A 15019-nucleotide genomic window follows, 5' to 3' on the forward strand; every position below is an offset into this window, starting at 1 on the left:
ACTTGTCAGGCCACTATCTGGGGGACCCAGCGAGGAGGGTTCCGTGCTACCAGGCCATGTACTCCACTTGGTACAACTGGAAAATAATCAAATAGCAAACCCATGGACAGAATAAACAGCAACTCCAGAAAATAATTGAAAACTACTTTAATGACCAAATGTAATACAACTTGACAAGCTATATACAGTACATTTCAGTTATGTTTGCAACATACACACACAAAAAAAAAGAGCATAAAACATCACTTAAAAATACCAAATTACACCGTCACATTTCCAAATCGTTCAGAACGCTTCTGTTTCTTTGCCTGAGGAAAAAGAGTAAACAAACATTTGATTTAATCTCTTTATGGAATAAAATATTACAAAATAGGAAATAAATCTGTAATATATAAAAGTGTATTCAGAAAGTATTCAGACCCCTTGACTTTTTCCACATATTGTTACGTTACAGGCTTATTCTAAAATAGATTGAATTAGAGTCCTTTAGGTGTCTTTTGGCAAACTCAAAGCGGGCTGTCATGTACCTTTTACTGAGAAGTGGCTGCTGTCTGGTCACTACCATAAAGACCTGATTTCTGGAGTGCTGCAGTGATGGTTGTCCTTCTGGAAGGTTCTCCCATCTCCACAGAGGAACTCTGGAGCTCTGTTAGAGTGACCATGGGTTCTTGGTCACCACCCTGACCAAGGCCCTTCTCCCCCAATTGCTCAGTTTTGCTAGAACTGGCCACCCAAGCAAGAGTCTTGGTGGTTCCAAACTTATTCCATTTAAGAATGATGGAGGCCACTGTGTGCTTGGGGACCAGCAAAAATGTTTTGGTACCCTTTCCCAGATCTGTGCCTTGACATAATCCTGTCTCGGAGCTCTACAGACAATTCCCTCGACCTCATGGCTTGGTTTTTGCACTGACAACAGGTGTGCCTTTCCAAACCATGTCCGATCAATTTAATTTACCACAGGTGGACTCCAATAAAGTTGTAGAAATATCTCAAGGATGATCAATGGAAAAATTATGCACCTGAGCTCAATTTCAAGTCTCATAGCAAAGGGTCTGAATACTTATGAAAATAAGGTATCTGTTTTTCAATTTTAAATACATTTCTAGAAACCTGTTTTCACTTTGTCATTATGGGATATTGTGTAGAATGATGAGGAAAATGTTTTATTTAATCCATTTTAGAATAAGTCTAACATAATGTGGAAAAAGTCAAGGGGTCTAAATATTTTGAATGAGCTGTACCGGTATCGATAATAAATAGAATCTGAAAACCTCAATATCAGTTGCGACAGCACCAGTGAGGATCCCAAATCTTTCTTTCCGCTTCTTCAGCTTCTCATCTTCCTCAACCTGGAACACACAAATATGGTCTTAAATCTGGCTTAGCCTAATCAAAAATGCTAAAGTATAACCTCTAGGTTTCAATTCAGCATTTCTTTCAACTTTCAGGATGCCTTATAGTCTAATCTAGAAACTGGCCTATCCCTATGAGCTCACCTTCTTGGAGACGGAAGAAACGTTCCCGCCAAATCGTTCAGCTCGCTTTTTTAGCTGTTCAACGCTGACTGGCTACTCAGAACACAGAGTGAGAGAAATACTTAATGAAATCTTCTGAGTCACAGTAATGGTCACATTAATGAAATGAGGAGAGGTGACTGCTCAACATATGTGGATTACTTGCAGTGGATTTATTCACAGTTACACCTATGATAGAAAGAGAAAAAAAAAAAAAAAACACTGATTAATACCAGAGAGACAATGCAGGAGAACAGTTTTCCTACTATTACGTGTGATAAATGATGTTCTTCAACCTTGTTTAGTAAACTGACTACAGGTTATGGTTCTTGGAAAAATAACATTAAAACCTCAACATGAGAACAGTAAAGACTGGAAGATTGAGACCGACCTGTGGTGGAAGTTGGAGGTGCAGCAACGGGCAAACCAAACCTGAACGCAAGACATATTTAATCAACTTTAATATATAGCTTCATAGATACGCTCAATCAAAAGGCAATTAACAATGCATGAGATAGTTAGTCTACACATTTGTGAGAATGGTTGGGTACTGACCGGGCAGCACGTATGGCCTTCTTGCTGTCAGCTAAGGCAGGGACATTGAATCGGTCTGCTCTCTTCTGTAACCTCTGAATACGGGATTAAAAATATGTTCATGAGAAGGTTAGCAAACCATCATTGCATCGAAGACCCGTCATGACTGGTGAAAGAGTGCAACAAGCATCCCATTACCTCATCCACAGATACTGGAGGTGTGATTTTTACCACTTTCTTTTCAGCCGCCCTGAAAAACATTCAAATCACACGGAACATATTTCAATAATTAGGGGAATCAGATCGTCAGAAAAATCATGGAAAGAAAATGTCCGTCTCCAATGCGTGTTAACATAAAATGAAAAACGTACTCAGACACCGCTACTGGTTTCTCGTCGTTATCCCCAGTGACGGCATCCGCATCTTTCGAGAGGTACTACATTTTCAAAAGCACAATGACTCATCAAGAAATGCTCCTACAATTATACATTTATTTTCATGTCATATTTCACCAAAGCAATTGCAGCATGTACAAAGTGACTTTATACTGGACATGGTGGTACTCACCTAATCCATACATGAAGTGCCATTGCTGCCATACCGTTTTAAAACCAGGCTTACCTCTGGCTCTTCTCCCAGAACATCATCTTCATTTAGGCCCATGTCATCCTCTGTTAAAAAAATATATATATTTTTTAAGAATCATAAATTTAAGCATGTGTCACTTCGCCCATTCATAGGCTAGGTGTAATTCTTGCCATATTGCTCACACCTTTTAGATATAAAGGAGTGTCAAGGTGTAGGGGCTAGAAGTCAACAAGTTATCACACTTTCTACTCCATGGGCTAGTTTAACTGATGCCGGTGAAGCCTAGTCCTTACTCCAGGACCTAAATGGAGAATATTTTTAGGCTAGCACTAGGTTTTACCCATGTCTGGGAACCTGACCCAATACGTATTTAGTCCATCCATTATTGCATGCTCACCATGCTCCTCCAGATGAGCCTGTAGTCGTGTGATCAGCTCCAATTTGTTGCCCTTCGCACCCAGACCCCTGGCTTCACACTCATGCTTCAGCTCAGCAAGCTGTAGGACAGAAGTGTGGATTGCTGATTAGATTACAAATTCCTACTAAATTGCAGTTCTTGCAATTCAAATGGTACTACCCAACAGCGTCTCCCCTGGAAAAAATGTGTAGCAGGGAAAATATCATTGGGGGGGATCCCTCCTAGACTTTGTATGCATCAGGACTGAGAAGCTCAGTTCTGCTGACTTCATTAAAGGACATTTTTCTCACAAATGAATTAAAGTGAAAGTATGCAGACACGATCTAAAATATCCAACTCCAGAAATGAGCCCAATAATATTGTTAAAATGTGATAAAATAATTTTTACATCGTGGGCTGTAGTGAGGTCACTACAGACACCCTGGTTCGAATCCAGGCTGTATCACAACCGGACGTGATTGGGAGTCCCATAGGGCAGCGCACAATTGGCCCAGTGTCGTCTGGGTTTGGCCAGTGTAGGCCGTCATTGTAAATAAGAATTTGTTCTTAACTGACTTGCCTAGTTAAAAAAATAACAAAAATGTAAATAGCCTATGCTCCATATTACCAGTATGCTAGTAGCAATAAACATTATCACCTGTAGCCCAACTGATGAAGCAAATTGCAAATAAACTGAAGCATGGGGTTGCCTATCTGCATTTACACTATTGGGCTAATCATTAGCCAGATCCCAAATGTTATATTTTAACCAGTTATTATCCTATTGATTAACTTTAGGTCGCAAAAAACTTGCATAAAAAGTTAATATAATGTAGGCCAACCTGTTAGGTTAACTCAGAATGCATGTTTCCTTCCCTATGGCACTCATAACTTGAATGCCCCACGAGGAATATTTATCTCGCATAGCACACACTAGCCGATTTGGTAAATAGATAAACTATTCTACTATGGGGTTGTCAGACTTTTCAAAATAATTTCTGTTTGCAGAGGAAGTGTTCTAGTATCGTCAAAGTGCGCCCTAGCAGAAATATTTTTTCATGTTCCATATTTTTTTTTGCGTGGCGGCAATGATATTGGCTTTTGTCGGGCGCTGTTTCCGTTACACTGTTTGTTGTGAAACATTTTACAGACGTAGTTAGCTACTGTTTGCCGTGAAACCGTGCAATGAAAACAGCACGCCCAAAAAAAAGCCCATTTAGACCTAACAATAACATTCTCAAGAACATACTGTACAATTTCATTCATTCACAGTCGAGCATGCGCCGATGCTGTCCCGTTCGTTGCTGACTTTACAGCAGTAGTGGATTACTTTGGCCCTCACAGAGATAAAGCCAGACTAAATAAATTCAACAAGTGTGGATACTAGTCTGGGCACCATTCTGTTTAGCTATCATTCCTTTCCTGTCATGCTAAACATCTGTGTCATATCACACAGAGTGGAATAAATATCCGCGTAGCCTGGGTGCCAGTCAGTTTCGCTCTCTCAAACCTCAAAATGCCTAGCTAACTACACCGTGCAGCAAGCATGGATTATTTCACTTCCTGCCCGTTAGCATCAATTAGCGAACTGCGACTGTAGGTGTCCAGGGATCTGCAGCGTGTAAGATCCTGATTTACAAAGTAAAGATAGCTGACAACATACGATAATTCATCTTCCAAAAATATAATACCGGTATAAGACGTTTTAAACTTAGAAAAAACGTGTTCGCAACCTTTAGTTTCTGGAGCTCCCCAATTTCAGCCATCTTGCTTTGCTGAATCTATTTCTCCAATCGGAAATCGACACCCACAGCAATCTGCTGTGCTAATTAATGGATGGGTTGCATGCATTTTATTGTCTATAATTTTTTGTGTAAAAACTTTTGTGACTTGTGTTGACACATCAATGAAAAGTATATTCCAGAAAAGTATTTTATGTAGAACACCTTTATTGATAGGCAGCCATCCATCAATGATCAGATTTAGAAGGGACATTCAATACAGTTGGGCATATGATATAATCAATCGAATTTCGAATATGGCAATACATTGTGTTACAAGACCGTACTGTTGCTGTGTTCAAAATAACTGGGACCTCGGAAAAATACAAATCATGACGTCAGTGATTTTCAGGTCGGAATGTTGAAGCTCTAGAGTCCAGAAAGAGGCCTGAGTTCCCGAGTTCAATTTTTTTTTTCTCGCGAGTTCCCAGTTGTTTTGAACAAGGTAAGTATTCTACTGCATTATGACGCATGTATTTTTGATACGTAGTCATGTTCGTAGGCATATTTCTCATTCCTGCCATGCTTTGCATTTAACTATTTTCTGACAGTCTAATTAAACCTGTTAACAACTGTGAACGTATTTTGTAATATAAGTTAAAACTGCTATTTCTTACACCAATTCTATGAAGTCTGAACCAAAACAGTATGTGAATCAGGCCACCAAAAATAATTTGTGCATGAGGTCTACTTTGGACAGAGCAAAATGTTTGGTGGGGGTAGCTAACCAAAAAAGTGCAGCTGAGATAGTTCAGTTAACTATTTTTGTGTGATGAGTTGTCCGAGACTTGTGTTAGTTCCCTGAGAGCCTAGGCATTCAGTGCTCTAACACAGTCTCGTGGCATGCTGATGACAGTTAGCCACAGGTCAATTAGTTCACAGTCACAGAATTGGACTGTAGCCTGGTCCCAGATCTTTTTGCTGTTGTCAACTCCATTGCTCTCATTGTTAAGCCAAACATCATGTTTGTTATGACAATGAGTGACAGGGAGTTGACATAAAGGTTTATTCCCCTGCTCAGACTTTGCATGCATCAACCAATGGTTGCGTGCCACATCATTGACTGTAGATCTCTATGTATATCATAAATACACTAAGCATTCTAAGCTGCTGGAGAATTTCCTCCCACAATTTTGCGCCAATTTTCTTAATTTTAGGCTCAAAAGAAGCACGTCGTCCTCTTACATCCATCTGGCTTGCCACTTTATATTCTGCTGTGTTTTTTTATCCATAATGCTAACTGACTTGACATTCCAAATTATCATTAAACAAGGCAACAGTAAACATGTCGTCCCCACGAATGATGCAGCGCCCCCCTTGGGCCAATCAGTGTAATTTTGTAAATGCCGGATCTCTATGAGAAGTCGCATCATTCTCCCAAGTTTCGTCAAAATCGGGCTAGTAGTATGATATATTGAGTGGGTTAGCTAGACTCATATCCCTGAGCATGGGTTCCAAATGTCATCACTCTGAGTCAAACAGATCAAGAGATATTAACGTGCCCGTTATAGCGCTGCCCTGAGGTCGATTTGAATGCTCTTGCATATGTTGAGCCTTGACCGTGTTTACAACATGTGTACCAAATGTTGTGACAATATGAATGTCATTAATTGATTTCATATGTGCCAGACCACGCCCATGTGAATGTTTATTGGCCAATAGCAGCCATTTTGTTTTAGGTACTAGTTTGGAAAATATTGCGTAGAGAAACCTTTGTCCATTGATGCCACGTATCAAGTTCCGTGCAGATAGTCCATTCGGTGCCAGAAGAGTAGCGTTTGTAGTGTTTCTCACAAAATTATAAATGGCAGAAAATCCATCATGGCAGACCGTAGGGTTTCCCATAGAGAATTATAGACTCCTCTAGTGGACAAAAGGCTATTTTAGCGGGGGCAGCTCAATTCAGGGCTTCCACCAGGCTTCCAACATTTTTAAAGTAGTCACCTGGGTGGGAATTCCTCAGTTTTAGCCTCTGGCGCTGCCCATGCTGTCAGAGATGCTATAATATCACAAATATAAACATGACTCTATCTATCTCTATGTGGGTCAACTGAGGCAAATTGGTTCCTCGTGAGGAGAGGAACCTATGTAAGGAATTTCATGACTTTAAGTCAAACGTGGTGAGGGGCGTGACCTTTCAAAGTGTGTTTTTTCAATCTTCTTATAGAGCCACTATCTGGCCAATCAGTGTAATGTATGAACAAACTTACGGACTGAGACGGATCCACAGATTTCATCGTGGGGAACAATAAAGCAAATTGGAGTGGGTCTAGGGTGTCTGAGATGATGTGTGCCATAACCAGCCTTTCAAAGCACTTCATGATTATAGATGTGAGTGCTACAGGGCGGTGATCATTGTGGCAGGTAGCCTTAGAGTTCTTGGGAACGAGAATGATGGCGGTCAGCTTTTGGACATATGGGGATTACAGACTGGGAAAAGGAGAGTTTAAAAATCAATATTATACTGAAACATTCTACTTAATCCTGTTTAAATGTACACAGAGTGTACAAAACATTAGTAACATCTTCAAGGTGTCCCACATGGATTCTGGCCAATGTTGACTCCAATGCTTCCCACAGTTGTGTCATGTTGGCTGGATGTCCTTTGCGTGGTAGACCATTCTTGATACACACGAGAAACTGTTGAGCGTGAAAAACCCAGCAGTGTTGCACCTGGCACCTACTAGCATACCCCATTCAAAGGCACTTAAATCTTTTGTCTTGCCCATTCACCCTCTGAATGGCACACATACACAATCCATGTCTCAAGGTTTAAAAATCCTTCTTTAACCTGTCTTCTCCACTTCATCTATATTGATTGAAGGGGATTTGACAGGTGACCTCAATAAGGGATAATAGCTTTCACCTGGTCAGTCTGTCATGGAAAGAGCAGGTGTTCCTAATGTTTTGTGCACTCCCTCCTTACCTTTTTACCCAGGCAGGTTCTTGACAATGTTGACAATGCTCTCTTAAAATGTTGTGCCTGATTTTCTTTTTTTTTTTTAAATGTCGTCCTCTTACATTCCACTGGCCACTGTAGGAAATCAAACATTTGTAAAAATAGGGTGACAGTGCGCAATTGACAGTGAGCAAAAATAACCATAGATGGGAAGTTGACAATGGCTTATTAATAAGCATAAATAAATATGCATTTCAAAGATTGAATTGCATTGAATCAAATGAATCAGATCCAATGATTTACTGCCCATAGGGTGGGGTGCCGCTAGTAACATATGATGTGGTTAGCTGATATGTAAAATACCTATCCAGGCATTATAAGATCTGGCATGCGTAAGCAACGTCTTAGCAGGGGAACACGACCAAAAGCACAAACAGACTGGTACTTAGTCTATTGCCACGGTAGTTCATCGTGCTTCGGCCTATGATGGCATGTTGGGTGGACTATCACAGGTGAGTCTGTATGAAATACATCCCTGCTGTGTTGCTGTTTTCAGGAAAAGGCCTCAGTGCCTAGGAGTCAGATACCTCCCAACCAGAGGAGCAACCTCGTCTACCGAAAGGGAAGCCTCTACAGATCATGAGAAAGACAAAGCCGTCAGTGAGCAGCAGATTGTCTGCAATGACATGGCTTCCATTCCTACCTGGGGTTGCCTTTACAATGTCAAGAGCCAACCTGGGTAAAAAGGTAAGCCGAACGTACATTTCAAACAGGATCGAGTAGAATGTTGCAGTAGCATGGTAGAAGTATGTAGATTATTTTTACCATTGTTGTCCTGATTCCCTCAATTGTATCAGCCTATGTCTGATTTCAACCTAAATGACCCAAACTGTCACGTTATGAGGCCCACGTACAATAGTCTGCGTGACCCAAATACTACCATCAGGATCATGGCAATTTGAAGAAGCAAAACTTAAATCACTGAAGATGACAACGTAAGTAAAAAAAAAAAAAAAAAGTAAATATTTTTTCTGACCAGTGCAGGAGGAGACCGTAAACTTAACTGATCGTTAACTCCAGGAAATAGTATTATAGGAGGATACCTTTTGATTCTCTCTCTTCAAGGTTGTATGCTCATTGAAGGAGTATAACACATACAAACAGTACCTGGATACGGTCAAGACAAACCATGACAAAACCTACAGCAAGAAGATGGTATGTGGGCAGTTTGACTGTTTTCGGAAATGTGTAAAGAGCACACATGTTGAGATCACACATGAAGTTGTTTACAGGTGAAAATGTGAAACGCTCACTCATCACTCTTACAACAATGCTACTGTAACATGTACTGCATATCTTAGGCTGATAAGTATCTAAACTGTACGAAAATGTCTTTTATCCTATTTCAGAAGAAACAGATGCTGAGAATGGTTCAGTTACATGAAGAAGGCCATATCCCTAATGATGTTTTACTAGAAGATATGAGAGAGTACTTACTGGAAGAAGGAGCTCGGAACATGAAGCATCTGCAGTCAACCATTTGTTCCAGGTAGGCAAGAAGTGCATGTAAATGCACTTTATACAAATGTGAGTGCTGACTCCTAGTGGTAATAATGTCGAACTGCATGTTATTGCATATCATTACTCTAGTGACAACAATTCTATAGCTTTATAGTAGAGTTATGCCTACTCTTGTGTTAGAAATGTCAAGTACATGACTGATCTGTTGAATGTATTAATAGGGTCAGGGGACACAAAGATGGCCTGCAAACGGCATTGTATGACCCAGAGAGAGAGTTTGAGGAGTATTGGGTTTCTAAGGAGCGATTCAGGCTGAAACTCATTCAAAATGATGTAAAGCATGATGTGAACAAGGCCAGGCAACTGAAGGAGGCCAAAGAAAAGTGCAACAGAAAGGTAATGATATCACAGACTCTTCATACCTCACAAACTAAACCCAAAAAGTATTGAAGTTTGAATAGGTCAGTAAATTAAGAAATGGTTTTACCCACATTTTTATAGGTGCTAAGTTGACACATTTGAAGGTATATTTCACTGCTATTGTTTTACTCTGTATATTGTTTTATTATGCTCTTCACAGAAAATGTGCATCATGGAACAAAAGCAGGCTATTCAGATGAGGAAAATGGAAGAGGAATTAAAAAACCTCCAGGAGTTTGAGAAGTTGAGAGAGGCTGCTATTAAACCAAATTATCTATTGGAAGAAATTTCTGGAAAACCAGGTAAAATTTTATTTGAATTCATCACACTTACCAGGTTTCCATTCAACCAAGCTTAACCCGGAAATCAGCTGTACAAATGTGTCGGAGGAAACACCGTTCAACTGACGACTGAAATCAGCCTGCCGGTGCCCGGCCTGCCACAAGGAGTCGCTAGAGCATGATGAGCTTGTAAAGCCCCCCCAGCCAAACCCTCCCCCAATCCGGACGACGCTGGGCCAGTTGTGACAAGTTGGCACATTTGATGGGGATCGAATCACAGGTTGTAGTGACATTGCAGCACTGCGTAGCAGTGCCTTAGACCACTGCACCACTATTTGAAGCTCCTATAAATAATTGATGCTTGGCTGCCGTTTGTCAAATATTTATTTTTTTTTGTCCATAAAAATCATCTCATGTTGGCTATACATGCGCTCTAGCCAACATGCGCTCAAGCAGATAACGCTGTCGACTAGAGCGCAGGTGCCAATACTGGGCACACTCGCTAAATAACCATCAGTAGAGTTGAAAATGCTATGAAAATAACTTAGTTTTTTATTCAGTACATGGGAATTTCACCCTGCAAAAGGTATTTTTACGTCATCACGCACAGATATCTGGATGGAACAAGTACATTTGATGGAAAACATGACTGGTTGGAAAATTCTCATATTGTTAATATGAAAATCTGTTGCCAATTGGATGGAAACCTAGCTACAGTTACCAATGTTTAAATCCCTATGTGAAATGCAACATACAGTTCAAATGTCTTTTGCTGTATATCATCTTTTCATTTATTTTATTATAGCTCCTGTCCAGCTCGCTCGCCTAGCTGCTCACACCAAAACTGTGACGAAAACAGTTTCCCTGTCAGGCAAGTCAGTTTCACCACTAAGTAATCATAATTTAATTATGAAGGATATTTCTGAGTATTGTTTGCTGCCTGCATATTGGCATGTTCATAGCAAAGTGAATGCTAAATCACATCCAATTCAGTATTGTGTGTTTTTGTAATAGGAAACTCATCTAAGGAAGAGCCACCCATGATACAGAGGAGACCATGCCAGGGTTAGGGTTTTGTCTGTCATAGTTGAAGTGTACCTATGATGAAACTTACAGGCCTCTCTCATATTTTTAAGTGGGAGAACTTGCACAATTGGTGGCTGACTAAATACTTTTTTGCCCCACTGTATGTGACATTGTCTAGGTCGGGATTGAGTCCGGCGATAGCAGGAATTAACTGTGTTACTTGCGATGAGGGAAGTTCCCATACCTCCCGAAATGCTGCTCACAGCTTTGATGGCAGTCTGACTTGCCTTGGGGAAATTGCTCTGTTGGGAGGATTCTGTCTAATATTATCAATCATTTTAGTCTTGACCTGCTCCAGAACTTTGATGATCAATTCTATGGCGGCAGACTCCAGTTGGGGGGGTGAGTGAAATGGCATTCTCAGTCAGCTGACAGGCCTGGTCTTTGCTCCGTTTTCTGGATAAACTTTTCAACATAAACCAAATCATTATTTCTCACTCCAAGCTGTCATCACTTTTGATGTTCCCTGATACAAATTGAGGCAAAGAGACGGAGCGTCTTACATCATTCCTCATCGAGTGGGCCAGGCTTTCTTTGAAAAGATCTTTGCTGATGTAGTCAAGAACTCCATCTTCAAGGGTGAGATCGAGGTTATGGAAAGAGGTGCTTCTGGTGGCCTGCTGAGCTTTCCTTCCAGGGGAAGGTTTCTTTGAGTCAAAAACATTGTTCAAAATTACCTCTCTTTTCTCATCAGTTGTCTTCTCACCAGGAGACACGAATGTTCCCCCTTGCATCACAATTGACTTTACCTTATGGTCTTCAACCTTTACCGGAGGGATCTGTGATTCAGTGAGGCTTACATCAGATCCAAAAAGGTTGCTTTGAATTGGTCCAGGAACATTTGATGGACCTTCCACAGTATTGTCATGTAGTGGTAGCTGGCCAGCTAAATCCATTTCACTACATATGTCAATTACATTTTTCCACCAAATCATCGGGAATCGCCTCAACTTTTGTTGAGGCCATTGTTTTCGCGGAGTGCTCTGTTGTTGCCTGAGAGAGCATTTCTTCCATATCTGCTCTGGTAGTACAATAATAGGGAGCACTGGCAATCACAGTTGTCTCCATGTCACCCAGAAGACTGCTCACAGCAATGATGGCTGTTTGACATCCCTTTGGAGACGGCACGGCAAATGATACTAGGAATGTATCTTGTTGATGGATATGCTTGTTGACTTCTGTAACCGAAAAATCATTGGTTTCATGCATGTTAACATTAGAAGCCTCCTCCCTAAGTTTGTTTTACTCACTGCTTTAGCACACTCCGCCAACCCTGAAGTCCTTGCCGTGTCTGAATCCTGGCTTAAGAAGGCCATCAAAAATTCAGAGATTTCCATACCCAACTAAAACATTTTCCGTCAAGATAGAACTGCCAAAGGGGGAGGAGTTGCAATCTACTCCAGAGATTGACAGAACTTTGCAGGCTTACTTTCCAGGTCTAAATTACAGGCCTCTCTCATCTTTTTAAGTGGGATAACTTGCACAATTGGTGGCTGACTAAATACTTTTTTGCCCCACTGTACTTGGAGGCACAATCAGACTCAACTGAAGGTTTTGAGGGATATCCAGGGATCTGGATGTCATCCCTGAAGATGGAATACATTGCCTCATGGACACGGTCTATGATAACCTACTGGATGAGAATGGTGTCCTCAGGCGGCGCTGGTGCAAAAACCTCACAGGAAGACCTTGATTCTTCAGAAGGTAATTACAAAACCATCCTCCCCAGTCAATTGCATTCCTGCCAAAAAATGCCTGTCGATGTCCTCCAACATCCTCACAACTTGTGAGTCACAAGAATATGTTTGGTCCAAATCCCAGCGAATTCACTGCACACCTGGCTGCGCTGTCGTCTGACGATGAGATGCCCAGCATTTTGGCTCAGAGTGGGATGACACCCCATGCCGATTCACCAATGGACTCAACTGCCTCCACGACCTCTCCTGACAGTGATATCTGAGTAGGGACTTGCATGTTTTATTGGGCATGATAGAAGCATTTGCTTACATTATTTTAAATTGCTTGACCTATTAAAGAATTCATTTCTTTTTTTTAAAGATCTTTGAAATACACTAATAACCTAAGCATTTACAGTCTAGTTTTTCTTAGATGTGAGGGTTAAATTAGGAATGAAGTTAAGAGAGATCAATTTAAATAGCTTTGCTCTGAATAGTGACATTGTTCAAAAAGGAGTTTGAACAGTCTCACAATTTAACCATAAAATATTTAACAAAAAAACGTAACACTGTTAGTTATAGTTTCAAATAGAGGGGAGGACAAATCCGGATTAATTTAAATCACAAGCGCCCCAGTAATCCTTATTAACATTACATTCCTGCCATATTTCCTGCCTGTAAGCACAGTTTCTCTTAGCAGCATTGTATGACTTATTGTTCTGTTGACCCAGAAACGATTCACTAATTAGTACAACTTATTATATATTCCTGTGTTATACCTAATTAGACCTACAATACCAGTCAAAAGTTTGAACACACCTACTCATTCAAGGGTTTTTCTTAATTTGTACTATTTTCTACATTGTAGAATAATAGTAAAGATATCAAAACTATGAAATCATGCAGTAACTAATGAAGTGTTAAACAAATCAAAATGTGCCTTTGCCTTGATGACAGCTTTGCACACTCTTGGCATTCTCTTAACCAGCTTCATGAGATAGTCACCTGGAATACATTTCAATTAACAGGTGTGCCCTGTTAAAAGTTCATTTATGGAATTTTTTTCTTTCTTAAAACCTCAAGGATCGGACCCTGTTTTTTTTTTTAAATGTTCACCTAAAATGATATACCCAAATCTAACTGCTTGTAGCTCAGGACCTGAAACAAGGATATGCATATTCTTGATTCCATTTGAAAGGAAACACTTTGAAGTTTGTGGAAATATGAAGTTAATGTAGGAGAATATGGACTGCACTAGCATCGAATAGTCCCCTCGATATGCAACTTTCAGGAACCAAAAGGTCAGGAACCAATACACGCAGTCAGTCAGGAAAGCAAAGGCTAGCTTTTTCAAACAGAAATTTGCACCCTGTAGCTCTAACTCCAAAAGGTTTGGGGACACTGTAAAGTCCATGGAGAATAAGAGCACCTCCTCCTAGCTGCCCACTGCACTGAGGCTAGATAATACTGTCACCACCGATAAATCCACGTTAATCGAGAATTTCAATAAGCATTTCTCTACAGCTGGCCATGATTTCCTCCTGGCTACCTCAGCCAACAGCTCCGCAGCTACTTGCCCAAGCCTCCCAGCTTCTCCTTCACCCAGATAGCAGATGTTATAAAAGAGCTGCAAAACCTGGACCCGTACAAATCAGCTGGGCTAGACAATCTGGACCCTCTCTTTCTAAAATGATTCGCCGCCATGGTTGCAACCCCTATTACCAGTCTGTTCAACCTCTCTTTTGTATCGTCCCTAAAGATTGGAAAACTGTCACGGTCATCCCCCTCTTCAAAGGGGGTGACACTCTAGACCCAAACTGTTATAGACCTATATCCATCCTGCCCTGCCTTTCTAAAGTCTTCGAAGGCCAAGTTAATAAACAGATCACTGACCATTTCGAATCCCACTGTACCTTCTCCGCTGTGCAATCCGGTTTACGAGCTGGTCACGGGTGCACCTCAGCCACGCTCAAGGATTTAAACGATATCATAACTGCCATTGATAAAAGACCGTACTGTGCAGCCGTCTTCATTGACCTGGCCAAGGCTTTCGACTCTGTCAATCACCGTATTCTTATCGGCAGACTTAACAGCCTTGGTTTCTCAAATGACTGCCTCTCCTGGTTCACCAACTACTTCTCAGAGTTCAGTGTGTCAAATCGGAGGGCCTGTTGTCTAGACCTCTGGCAGTCTCTATGGGGGTACCACAGGGTTCAATTCTCGGACCGACTCTTTTCTCTGTATTTCAACGATGTCGCTCTTGCTGGAGGTGATTCCCTGACCCACCTCTACGCATTCGACACCATTCTGTATACATCTGGC

General features: G+C 40.9%; 1 protein-coding gene and 1 non-coding gene across 3 annotated transcripts; one reads left to right on the forward strand and one right to left on the reverse strand.

The window, feature by feature from the left end:
- Positions 1–132: 132 nt before the first annotated feature.
- On the reverse strand, positions 133–4854 carry LOC110492023 (SAP domain-containing ribonucleoprotein). Of its 2 annotated transcripts, none has more exons than XR_002468937.3 (11): positions 4767–4854; positions 3034–3133; positions 2670–2719; positions 2420–2484; positions 2247–2298; positions 2070–2143; positions 1906–1946; positions 1677–1703; positions 1497–1568; positions 1272–1349; positions 133–308 (listed from the first exon to the last, which is right to left on the reverse strand). XR_002468937.3 is itself a non-coding variant. In XM_021565979.3 (11 exons), the coding sequence occupies exons 1-11, from the start codon at positions 4797–4799 to the stop codon at positions 261–263; spliced, it is 636 nt and encodes a 211-aa protein (XP_021421654.2). In that variant the 5' UTR covers positions 4800–4854; the 3' UTR covers positions 133–260. The 2 variants fall into 2 exon arrangements, 1 of the variants encoding a protein (XP_021421654.2); XM_021565979.3 differs by having other exon boundaries at positions 1681–1703.
- Positions 4855–9122: 4268 nt separating this feature from the next.
- LOC118939537 (uncharacterized) lies at positions 9123–12365 on the forward strand. Its single transcript, XR_016487281.1, has 3 exons — positions 9123–9262; positions 9456–9630; positions 9815–12365. It is a non-coding gene; the product is annotated as an uncharacterized LOC118939537 (transcript).
- Positions 12366–15019: the final 2654 nt, after the last annotated feature.

The sequence above is a fragment of the Oncorhynchus mykiss genome, chromosome 16 (assembly GCF_057628025.1).
Source record: "Oncorhynchus mykiss isolate SJ-2025 chromosome 16, ASM5762802v1, whole genome shotgun sequence".
In the NCBI taxonomy this organism is placed as follows: domain Eukaryota; kingdom Metazoa; phylum Chordata; class Actinopteri; order Salmoniformes; family Salmonidae; genus Oncorhynchus; species Oncorhynchus mykiss.

Coding starts and splice junctions, on each gene's coding strand:
- LOC110492023 (XM_021565979.3), bottom strand. CDS start 4,799: ATGGCTGAAATTGGGGAGCTCCAGAAACTAAAG. Junction 3,134..4,766: donor GGGAGCTCCAGAAACTAAAG/GTTGCGAACACG, acceptor TCTGTCCTACAG/CTTGCTGAGCTGAAGCATGA. Junction 1,350..1,496: donor TTTCTTCCGTCTCCAAGAAG/GTGAGCTCATAG, acceptor TGTGTGTTCCAG/GTTGAGGAAGATGAGAAGCT.